Genomic DNA, 12,554 nt, shown 5'->3' with positions numbered 1-12,554 from the left:
ATAGATCTCAGGGTGGTTCGCATTACAAAAATACACAATAAAAACACAAAATGCACAAGAAGAAGAAGAACAGAACAGTAATCCTTCTCACTGCTTCCTACTATAGCCAGGCCTTTGGCCTTTTAGAAATGGGCGGGATATTTTTAGTGTATTTCTTTTTCTTCTTGGCTTTAATTTATCTATGTGGGGGGTTGCCCTGGGCAAGATAAAGCGACAAACAAATTCAATAAATAAAATAAAGATAAATACGATAAGCAGCCACACTAGCAGGAACAAGCACAAGGAGTCCCACTAGCATAAAGTGAAACTCGGACACAAAAGTTGTTGGGCTTCAAGTTTTTTGTTGTTTGTTTGTTTGTTTGTTTTTGAAAATCAACACTTCCAATGTAACCTGGCCCAGGTTTCCCCAGCCATTTTATCCAGCAATGCTGGATTCCAACCAGCTACATTTTTAGGCGTACATGTAAACAAATCTTAAGGGTGGTATTCAATAAAAACCCTACTCAAGAGTAGACCCTTGACATGCTCATAGTAGCAAAACTGGGCCTGGCCTCTACAGAATAGTCACTGCTTTGTGATATTTTTGTTTGTTTGTTTATGAAAAAAAAAAGATATTAAAATACATCGTCGTCATCATTGTAGTGAGAGGAGTCCCTGAATCAGTGCCTCCCTCCATTTCCTTGAGCTGGAAAGATTTGCCAAAGCAGGGCCGGAGCCTAAACTGAGGTATAGCAAGATTGGTGTGGCTGAAGGGAAGCAATCACTTGAAATATGGAGACGCTATGAGCCAGTGATCTCATTTGCTAATGCTTCCAGGCAAACCATCTGCAGCAGCACCGTTCAGGCCCCTCGCCATGCAGGCACTGGCCCCTTGCTTAATGGCCTGTCCTTTTTCCATAACAGATGTTTGCCTGCTTTTGCCATTGCAATGGGGCACATTTGAATATAAATAGGAGATCTCAGCTCCATTTGACAGAAGCTGGCTGTGGAGAAGTGAAAGCCCTGTTTCAAAATCTGTAAATTTATTCTTTTCTCTCTCTCTCTCTCTCTCTCTCTCTCTCTCTCTCTCTCTCTCTCTCTCTCTCTCTCTCCCCACTTTCCAGAAGAGAACGAAGAGAAGCAGCCACTGACGAGCAAAGAGGAGGAAGAGCGTCGCATTGCAGAAATGGGGCGCCCTATCTTAGGGGAGCATACGAAGCTGGAAGTGATTATTGAGGAGTCCTACGAGTTCAAGGTGCAGTACGGGCTGCCATGAGCCCTCTTCCCTGCCAAACTATTACAGTCCTCTTTTTGAATCGGGATCAAATCTGTGTAAAATGGTACAACGTAAGGCCAGGTCTGTGTTTTCCTGTGCCGAAAAAATAACAAATTCTGCCCCAAGAAAAGGCAGATTGCACCATTTAGTCAAGTTATGCTGATTAGGCAGATTTACATAATTTATTCTACCGTTTTCCCCTGCTTTTTGCATGCATTTTCTAATTCTGATCTTCACAAGGAGGGGCAAGGAATTATGCCACTGGAAGCCTTACTCAGCTGCTCCTCTTCCTTCTGAGGTCTTTTTTCCCCCCAAGCAATCATAAGGACTAGATTTTTTTTAAAAAAAATTGAAAGCAAACATTCTCAGGAAGTTAAATGATGCACCCAGAACCACGTTCTGTTGGGATTTTTTAAAATGTGCCTGTGTGAATTCAAGGGATATAAATAAGCCTTTCTCAAAGGTGACAGCAACATGCACAAAGTACTTCCAGCTTCTCAGATTGTGAAATATAGTTAAGTCCTATTTGTGTATTGCACACATGTTGAGATCTCATTCGTTGCAATGGGAGTAAGGTGTGTGCTTCTGGCTCACTCCCCAAGTCATCTGTCCTGAATAGCTCCACCCCCATTGAGTGTGGATGTTGGGGGGCATGACTAGCCCAGAAACACTGTCAGGAGCGAGGCCAACAGTGCCACCCCACTCCTAGCATCAACAGGTGAGAGCCCCACATACGCAGGGCACAGGTACAGAGCTCACTTCTTGAGAGCAAACTTTGGTCTTCCATGCCTTTCAGAATATCGGTTTCTAACCTTATCCATTTGTTATTTATTTTGGCAATTCGTAGACGGCTTAATTAAAATAATCTGTAAGAGGTGTACTGGTAGACTAAACTGATAAAGCTAGAAAATCTGTTAAAAGGATGGCATCAGAATTCAGTGTTCTGAATTTTTTAATCTACTGAAAAGTCTACTGATTTTGATTTTGATTTCTTTTTAAAAAAAGAAGTATTCATTCAGCACCAGAGGTTCAACAGGGTGGTGGCTTGTCTGATCTCAACTGGAATGGAGTTCCATAAAATTGCTCCCCAAAATTCCTGGCGGATACCAATCCATGGGGGACCACTGACAGTAACTCTCCTGAAGACCTTGTTGTCGTTGTTGTTTAGTTGTTTAGTCGTGTCCGACTCTTCGTGACCCCATGGACCAGAGCACGCCAGGCACCCCTGTCTTCCACTGCTTCCCGCAGTGGAGGAGGATGATGATAATAATAATAATAATAATAATAATAATAATAATAATAATACTCTGGGCAGCTCCCAATCGAGTGTTAAAAACAATACAGCATTAAATATTAAAAACTTCCCTAAACAGGGCTGCCTTCAGATGTCTTTTAAAGATAAGATAGCTGCTTATTTCGGTCACATCTGAAGGGAGGGATAAGAAACCAAGTGGTCCGTAAGGTACATCCTGGACCACAAGCTGTTAAATGTAAATTAAAACATCCCACCAAAGACTCCAAATTAATTATCCCTCCAAAGACTTCGGAGCAGCAGAAGCTTTCCTTCCTGCTTCCCTTCATCCTCGTGACAACAGCATCCCCATGTGATTTAGGTTGTGAGAGAAGAGAGCAGATCGCTTAGTTCACTCTGTGAGCTAAAGGTCTCCTCAGGCTTAAACTAGCTCCCTAACTACTGCACCATTCTGGCTCTTTCCGTTACAGCGGAAACACAGACTGGTCCACAGCACTCACAGTTGTATCATATTTACATTCCGAATGACACATTTATTTCTTTATTTGCATTCCCTGGGGCTATCGTGGGGAAATCAGATGTTGCAGCTTTACACGCTGCTTTCTGTTCTCCATCAGGCAGAATTTTCCATACACAAATAGGGAAGGAGCACTACTGGCTGGCAGAGAGAGTTCACTGCCTCCACATTTTCTGTGTCACTCAGCCAAAATATCCTGAGCGTCTCTTAAATCAATGATGGTCCACTGGCTCCCAAAACAATTTTATCTGGCCCCAGATGGCCCGACTGAGTTTTAATCATTACGTGGTTTTTAAGAAAATCCTCTTAAGTTTCACTTGCAAGGGGGGAGAAGCTATTGGTCTCCGTATGTAATGCATATCAATTTTAGTTAGTTGCATTCTGGGAAATAAAACTGCCTCGGAAGGGGATCCCAGCTTCCATACAAGTAGAGAAGATCGATATTAGATGCAGACAAGGGTACAGTCTGACTTAGAGGAAATCAAGGATGGCCACAAAAGGAAATTTTCTGGCATACTGGCAGTTTTGAAGGAATTTTTCAGCAGTTCCCTCACAAGATGCTGGAAACCATATCTGTTGTGCATCTGGCCTTTTCAGTAGAGGAACAAGAAACGGGTGATTTGGAAAGCCACTGCCGGAGGTCATGGAAATCCACAAGCAATAAGAGCAGGCAGTACTAGCTTCTATTCCCGTATATAGGATTGGACTTCGAAAACATTTATGGAAATTCTTTGAGTGCAAATAATTCCAGGCCTTTTAAATGCAAAACGGAGACTTAAAAGCATAATACAAACAATATACTAATAGGCACATTGCAAACACAGACCAAACCTTCTTTTTGAGCAATATGGAGTGGGGAGGGTGAGTTGCATGTGTGTACATTTTCAGCCACTTTTATGACTTCACGGGGGTTTCAGATTTATTTCCGTGAGCTCAAGCCTCTGGAGTGACAATGTGCTTAGTTTTCTAACGCATGTCTATCCGTCTGCAGAACACCGTGGACAAGCTCATTAAGAAGACAAACCTAGCTCTTGTGGTTGGAACAAACAGCTGGAGAGAGCAGTTCATTGAAGCTATCACTGTCAGCGCCGGTGAGTTTTTCTATTTCTGCATGTGCCATGAATTAGGAAAAGCCCTTCTTCTCCTGGCTTAAGGGCATCAAGTGAAACCTGATCCCAATATACCTAGCTTGCACTTGGCTTTGAAAGCAAAGCAGGTAGAGTTGGTATTCGGGGCTTCTAGGCAAACATCATCCTGCTTTTTGAACAGATTGTGCACTGCAGTGTGTTGAAGTTTTCCGCTACTGGCCTTGGGGAGCAGCACAGAAGAGCAACAACACAAACTCCATTCCTTTTAATGCTGCTTCCATAGGGCTATCATTCAAGACCCACTCATATCTATAGAAGCTGTGCAGTAAACAGAGTTTAGACACTCGTTCTCATGTTGTTCTCTGTGTTGTATGTCCATGTCTACACATGAATGTGATTTCACACATTAACTCAAGGAACATGTGTTTCAATCTAGAGTCATAGCACACCGTAGGGAAAACTGGCATGTCCAGGAGGACATGAGCAACAAGGCAACAAACCAGAACTTAGATTGCTCTTTTATTACAAAAATGGATAGAACTCAGTTGAAACAGGTTGTTATTTGATTAAATCTACAGAGGAGCTGGGAAAGGTGGGGCATTGTTTGAGGAAGACTAAGGAGGGAACGCGGGTGGCACTGTGGTCTAAGACGCAGAGCCAGGCCTTGCCAATCAGAAGGTCAGCGGTTTGAATCCTTGCAACGGGGTGAGCTCCCATTGCTCGGTCCCTGCTCCTGCCAACCTAGCAGTTCGAAAGCACATTAAGTGCAAGTAGATAAATAGGTACCGCTCCGGCGGGAAGGTAAACAGTGTTTCCGTGCGCTGCTCTGGTTCGCCAGAAGCAACTTAGTCATGCTGGCCACATTACCTGGAAAAACTGTGTGCGGACAAACGCCAGCTCCCTCGGCCGGTAAAGTGAGATGAGCGCCGCAACTCCAGAGTTGTCCGTGACTGGACTTAACGGTCAGGGGTTCCTTTACCTTTAAGGAGGGAAAAGGAATGCTAATAAGGAGAAAGGAGTGTGATAGAAGCAAATCAGTTTAGAGAAAGAAGCAAAAAATGTAAATTTCACCTTCCCTGAATGGGTAATTGTTTGGAGAGCTAGAAAGGCAAAGAAAGAGACAAAGGGAAAAGGAGGAGTAGACCATGGGTATCACCTCTTCCAGGGTGAAGGGGTGGTAGAGAGTTCCTCAGTGGGACTACTATAAACCAGAAGGTTCTCCTTTGCTGGGGCCATGTTGTATGATGGCTAGGACACTCTAGCTTTGATTGATAGATTGCATTCCCTTGGGGCCCTTGGAAAGTGAGCATGGCGATCAGGAAACCGAGGTGAGGAGGGAAAACCTAGGAGGGGGGAATCCAGGGAAAGAACCAAACACAAAAGACCACCAATTCTTCTTCGAGGTTCTTCTTAAAGGCCTGGTGGTGGTGAGGGTTGTGTCTTCCTAAAATTAAGGAACAGTACCAGTGGGATTTTCCTATTATGGGTGGTGGGTGCAGAAATGTATGTGGTGCATTTGTCTGCATCTCCTGGGTGTAGGATCCTAACTTCAAAATAGGTGCTAATGCGCTCAGAGTATTTTTGCACCAGTGGGTTTCACACTGTTGGCTGTATGGTGCCTTTGGTTTGAAAGCACATGATACAGCAAATTTGCTGATACTTAGCAGCATGGGGGGGCCCCACTTGGGAGCCCCACACATTCCACTGTGAGTTCATTCCTTTATGGAAGGAAGACAGGATATATATTTGAGAAGATATCGGGGCAGAATGCAACAAAGTTGTGTGTGCAGAATGAGGTTCACTCACACAACAGGACTTCCTCCTCCTCCCCCCCCCCATCTTCCCCATCGGTTCCCCCTAAATCTGCTCTGGAGTGTTGGGAGAGAAGGTTTAAGAGATGTTGGGTGGGAGGAGAGGGTCGAAAAGTCTTCTTGCATGCATGCACAGACTTTGCTCCGCTCACAAACACACCACTTATGCTGCATTCCACCCATAGTATCTATCAGGCATTGGCAAACTCGACCCTCCAGATGTTTTGGGACTACATCTCCCATCATCCCTAGCTAACAGGACCAGTGGTCAGGGATGATGGGAGTTGTAGTCCCAAAACATCTGGAGGGCCGAGTTTGCCTATGCCTGGTATCTATAATCACAAAAGTATAAAAAAGCTTGATTCGGTTCTGCATGCAGCTATAGCACCAATGCAGTCCTGTTCATGAGCTGATGTAATTTTGGCTTGATTCTCTGGCTTTTATGGAAGCTTCGACAACAGAAAAATAGTCTCTCTGCGGGTGTGTGCCCACTTCAAGATTCCCTGTTGCAATTTGCACAGAAGCTTTTGCTTTGGCTGCAAGTACAGTCCTTCCAGACTTTACCCAGTTTTTGTGCCTCTTGTTTTTCTACTGTATCTAGTTTTGCCAGAATAAGTAGACTGTCTCTTGGGATGGATCTTACAAAACTGACCTTTAAAAGAAAAATCTCTTATGGGACTTGTGTGCTTGTGCAATACAGTAACAAGTGCCTTCAAATTATCTTTGTGCCAGAGTTCCACTCTGCCAAAGTAGCTCATGTGGCAGTTGTACTAGAAAATAAATGTTTTTTTAAAAAAACAAAAAACACCCTGCAGCATACTAGCTGTAAAAAAAATATTAAAAACATAAGAATTGCCTTTCTGGATGGTACCAAAGGTCCATTCCAGCATAAGAGAAAGAGCAAAAATATGAATGAGAATATGCCATGAGCATATGAACAGTACATTTCCTTCACTTTAATGTAAACACAACCACTCATAAATGAGCTTCTAGGCCAGTTTTCCATGCTTCCAGGAAAGACTAGAGATAAGGCCATTTCTCCTGTTACACGCTTAACAGCTTTCTCGCAATACATGATTTGGGAAACGTTTGCTTGACGGAGACATTAGCCGGGTCTGCCGCAGTCACCTTCCTGCCCTCCTCAAACCCTGCTATGGTCACAGACAGATGCTCCTCCTCCTCTCCCACATGCCTCAGAGTAGAATTCCCCTGCGGGCTGCCGGCCATGCTCCTCAAAGCCGAGTTCCTGCCATTCCAGAAGTGGCAGGCCGAAAAAGAACGGCTCAGCAATCATTTGACCATGGAGATAAGAGAGTGATAAATCAAATGACAGCGTTTTATCTTCTGTCGCTTTTCCAATGTTCATTCCAAAAGCAGCCAAGTGCAAAGACAAAGTGAGTGTCAGAAACTTTCCCAGCCAAGCAACAACCTCCGTCTGCATTTGAGCCTGTGATACACACACACACACACACACACACACTTGCCTGGATTGCATCTAGGGAGTGGGGTGGTGGGAAATAACTTCATTTATTTTAACTAGGCTGCATTTGGAGGATTTATTGCATGACCTGTGCTGAATAAACAACAAAAAGGACAGATCTTATCTCTAATCCTAGAGTGCTTTTAAGTCGCGGAGTCCTTCCGTGCATCTGGAGCATATATTGGCTCTCCGATATTTCTCAGGCTCTTCCTTGCCCCTTAATGCTACTGAGAATTGAGCATGTCTGAAGGAAGCTTTGCCGCCCCCCCCCCTTTCCCCAAAATTAAGCCTGCTATGCTTGAGATAGTGGAGCTAGGAAGCTGCCTCTCCAACCTCCAGATGTTCTTTCCACTCCCTTGTGACTTCCTTCAGTTAAAGGCTAGACTTGCACCCAATGAGAAACAGGCGTTTCCAATGAGCCTATTTGCCATGGCTGGGGGGGATGACGACAATGCTTTAGCAAACTGTCAACTGTTCGCTTTGGAGAATCTCTCTTCAGATTCGCTTGCTGGCGTTGTTTCCGTGTTGCTTTTTCTCAGAGACGAAAAAAGTGTTACGTGCAAAAAATGTGTGCAACGGAAATGTGTGGTCCTTTTTTTTTTCCTCTGTGGGAGAAGGTGGCTCCAGAGGTACTCGGATAGCAATTGTGGGAAACAGGATGCCGGGATTTCGCTATTCTTAGCCTCTGCTGTATATAAAGCCAATACAGCTGGTCCAAATATTCCAAGCGGTGATGTATACCATGGCCCCAATAGTGGACAGGAGTGATGCTCACTTGACCGCCAGTTGGTCATGTCACTGCTGCTTACTGGGAGGTAGAGAGGGAGAGATGGGGCCTTGGAGAGGTCAGCACCGTGCAGTTGTGCTGGTGGAGCCAATCTGGAACTCCCAGCAATGCATTTGCACCCAGCCAACCCTATCATCTGCTTGCCTTTCTGCTTTCTGGTAAAAGACAGCAACATGACTGTGGAATAGTGGGTAGACATGGCAGACGACACAGCGATGTCTCCAAAGCAGCTCTTTATTCTGTAAGCTGGAACAGCAAACTGAACAGCAAACAGCTCAGCCGCCCTGCTTTTATAGGCAGCCGGCTGTCAACATTGTAGCAACAACAACCCAGAGTTTCCCGCCTAAAATAACTGACGTGGACCTGAGTGAAAACTATCTACAGACCTGAGTGAAAACTATCTACAGTATCCCCCTGCTGGCCCAGGGGGAACTTCACTACATAACACTGACCACCTGGAGGTCAGATGAGCAGTGGCACCCCACCAGACCATCTGCTACTGCATGGCCCCTGTGTGTATGTTAAAAGCAAAAATATAATCAGTTAATATTGCCCTGTGTAAAGCTGAACAGCAGCCTGCAGCTTGCCCAGTATCTTACTGAAAAGTTTATTAGTCCCTATTTCTAGACTTTTCACAGCCCATAATATGTGGGTGGTCCAGCAAGATTAGGCTGCATTTCGCTGGATCACAGTTAGAACTGGAAGAGCTATCTTAAAAGAGGAAATGGGGTTTTCTAATCTGGTAGAAGTTAGTTGCTCAGCCATTTTTCATTGATGACGGAGCCCTGGAGAAATGACTCTCTCACTGCTTCCTTTGTGCCAGAATGACAGCTGAAGATCCTAAGCTAATAGCATTTCTTTCTTTCAAAGACAACTCTTTAATATGCCCTTTATCTGGTCTTTTGTTAAATATAATTTAAATAATCTTGATAAAGTTCACAACTTATTTCATTTTTAAACAGCAAGCTCGGGGGAGGGGGTCCCCCCCCCTGTTCCAAAGTCTCCTGTATCTGAGTTGTTCATTCAACTCTGCTCTGAGAAATTTAAATTTATCTACATGCCGTCAGCCTCCACCACTCGCCGGGAAAATAGAAGGCTCTCCCTGCTTCAAAAAGAATCTGGCCTGTGACTATTAGCCCTGTAAACACTTTGTCTGGGTTATCCTTCGACAAAATGGCATCCTTCGTACACCTATAGTGGGAGAGCTGCTAATCTGTTACGTCGGGTCATGCTGCTGATACAATGTTCAGTGGCTCAGCGCCGCAAGGACAGTTCCCACACCACTGCCCCAAAGGTACTGTCAGGGCAATTCCACTGTTGGCCCCATGTCCTGTTTGCAGGCGTCCCATAGGCATCTGGTTGGCCACTGTGAGAGCAGGACACTAGACTAGATCCAGGAGGGTTTTTCTCTTATCCTCAGGCTCACCCAGTTCTCCCAAATGATAAGAAGTTCCATCACTTACCTTGGGTCACTGGAATATCTAGTCTATTTGCATTTATACAGGTTGAGCATACAGTGGTACCTTGGTTCCCAAACGGCTTGGCTCCCGAACAAATTGGCTCCCAAACCCCACAAACCCAAAAATGAGTGTTCCGGTTTGCGAATGTTTTTCGGAAGCCGAACATCTGACGTGGCTTCCGCTGCTTCTGAATGAGTGCAGGAACCTCCTGCAGCCAATCAGAAGTCGTGCCTTGGTTTTCGAACCGTTTCAGAAGTTGAATGGACTCCCAGAATGGATTAAGTTCGAGAATCTTAAACACATGAGCAAACAGCCATAGTTCACTTCTTTCTCTGCAGACCTCCGCAGAGACTGCCAGCGCCATTTGGGTGAGAGCAATTTAGATTAGGAATTGACATGGGTAGGAGGTTTAAATAACTTCTCCCCCGTAACCATTGCTGTGACAAAATTGGCAGCGCCTCCCCAACACCTGCCCATAGTTATTCCACTAGCCAGAGGATCCAGTCATGCAGTTCCCATATAATATGTAATTTGGTCTCCATTAAAAACTTGCTTAATTCACTGTTGCAGGTAGTGACTGATCAACAGTACCAATGTGGAGTCTGTGTTGCAACGATTTCCTTCCTGCTTCCAAACTATTAAGTACTAGTGGTTTTGCTGGTGATCTTTGCTTCTTCCAGTACACTGATATTAGTTTGCCTGTCTTCCCAAGTGATGTGTAAAAATTTTCAGAGACACCGTTGATAGAATCTTTTGAGGAGTTGGAGATGGTGTTTATAAGTGGTCCATGTTTCACAAGCATATAGTAAGGTTGGTAGTACAATAGCTTTGTAAACAAGCATTTTGGTTTCCCTGTGAAAGCCCCGGTCCTCAAACACTCTGCACTTCAATCGGGAGAAAGCCGCACTCACAGAGCTCGATGCTGGGTTTCGGCATCAATGTTGGCCCTTGTGGAAAGATAACTGCCTGGGTAGGAGAAGTGATTGACATTTTCCAACGTTACACCATTGAGTTGGATTTGTGGCACGGCAGAGGGGTTGTTTTGTACTTGTTGGTGCAGCACTTTGGTTTTTTTGGATATTGAGTGATAGGCCAAGCTTTTCAGAAGCTTCTGCAAAGATATTTAGGATGGTTTGGAGGTCATCCTCTGAGCGTATGCACACTACGTTGTCATCAGCATGCTGAAGCTCTATGACAGAAGTTATGGTAACCTTTCCCCTGGCTACGTAATTCATTTATGCCCCATTCTAGCCAATCAACAGAACGGCTCTAATTGACTTCAAATGTAAAGGGAAAGTTGTCAATGTAGCTCTGCACATTTTTTTTCCAAAGAGGCCATGATCAGATCAGTTTTGTCTCCCATATGAAGTCCTTAATTGCTTATCCTGTGCTTTATCTATTGTAATGAAACTCTGACACATGAAGGCCATTTTCTGGATTGGCTTTGCAGTCTCAGTGGTTCGGAATGCTTTTCCTGTAACCAGAGAAACATTCTATCAGTGCCACCTTGAGAAAGTCAGTGTTATTGGTCCCTGGGGCTTCATTAGAAATGTCAGCATATTCTGCAGCAGTATCTATCGAGACGGCTTGTCAAATGGCTGTTTCAAGTGACGAGCTAGAAGCAGGAGCATATGGTGATGGAGAGGAGTACTTATACCACATACCTGACTCCCAATAGACTGACCTTGACTAGGGCAACAGGTTAAAAACTTGCCTCTTGTTCCATCAGACTAACATTCTCGCTGATTAAAGGAGAATTCAGATGAGCAGGGGACTCCTGAGTCAGAGCGGGGTGGAAATATGTCGGAGCTGGTTCTATAAACTGTCTATTCTCAGGCTTCCAGAGACCCATCACCTACGCGAATTGAAAACTGAACACACTTGTGGGTTCTTTTTATGTCAATGTTGCTGTGCTCCATTAGTCTTCAATTAGAGTGTGGTGCTCCAACCCAAGTTAGCTAGTGTCATTGCTACTTTTCGTTTCTGAAGAGTAAGAGAAGAATGGAGAAAGAGGGTTGGGTGAGTTGAAGCAGATAGTGAATAAAAATGCATACAAGCAGTGATTGCTATGACTTACTAATCCAGAACCATCAATTTACAGGGCACATTACAGAATTCCTTAAACAAAAACCCAGTCCCATGGGCCTATACCCAGAGAGTTTATAACAAAAACTTTGGTCACTTCCAATTGACTTGTTTATTGAACATTCATCCCGACTTGTTTGTGGGGAGATTAAATGCCATCAGCTACTTGTTGAGCATTCATCCTGATTTGTTTACAGGGATGTTAGACGACCTTGTACCAAGCAAACCTAATTCTGCGCTTTCCAGTTTATTTTCGCATCACTTTCCTTATTGCAAAGAGTCTTTTGTAGTGGGCAGGGGAGAGCGGGCTTGTTGCACAAGAGATCCAAATCAACTTCAGCTGTGCAGCCCAAATTTTGTGGTATGTAACTGAATCCCACCCAGAGCCAACCAACTCATGGGCAGCAGGAGCCACAGGGACAGCAGATCCCAGTGTTTATTTCCCCTTGTTCCTGGTGTGGCTCTTCACTCATCCCTTCTTTCCTCACCGGGGGACCACCATTTTGTGGTTCACCTCAGGTGTCAAGATGTCTTCAGCCAGCCCTGATCCCACCCAAAAAACAGTCAAAACAAAAAAATTCCTTCCAGTAGCACCTTAAAGACCAACTAAGTTAGTTCTTGGTATGAGCTTTCGTCTTTAAGGTGCTACTGGAAGGAATTTTTTTGTTTTGACTATGGCAGACCAACACGGCTACCTATCTGTAACCAAAAAACAGTGACAGTCTGGAACTGCCTTTAGACATTGGGGCATAGAAGGGAGAAAGAGTCAAGGTTAGCCAGAGGGGAACATGAGCAAATGGAGTTACGCATACTTAAGCT

The 12,554-nt window shown here is 44.5% G+C and overlaps 1 protein-coding gene across 6 annotated transcripts in view; it reads left to right on the top strand.

The window, feature by feature from the left end:
* The window catches only part of SLC8A1 (solute carrier family 8 member A1), a 303,786-nt gene that overhangs the window by 269,754 nt on the left and 21,478 nt on the right, over positions 1–12,554 (top strand). For all 6 annotated transcript variants that reach the window (XM_081903817.1, XM_081903820.1, XM_081903816.1 and 3 more), the window contains 2 exons: positions 1,104–1,234; positions 4,016–4,115. In XM_081903817.1, the coding sequence (XP_081759943.1) occupies positions 1,104–1,234; positions 4,016–4,115 (231 nt within the window). The remainder of the gene's footprint in view (positions 1–1,103; positions 1,235–4,015; positions 4,116–12,554) is intronic.

This window comes from Podarcis melisellensis, assembly GCF_964234715.1.
Source record: "Podarcis melisellensis genome assembly, chromosome: 3".
NCBI classification, from domain to species: Eukaryota; Metazoa; Chordata; class Lepidosauria; order Squamata; family Lacertidae; genus Podarcis; species Podarcis melisellensis.
Note: the sequence above shows the minus strand (reverse complement) of the source record. Positions and strands in the feature narration are given on the sequence as shown.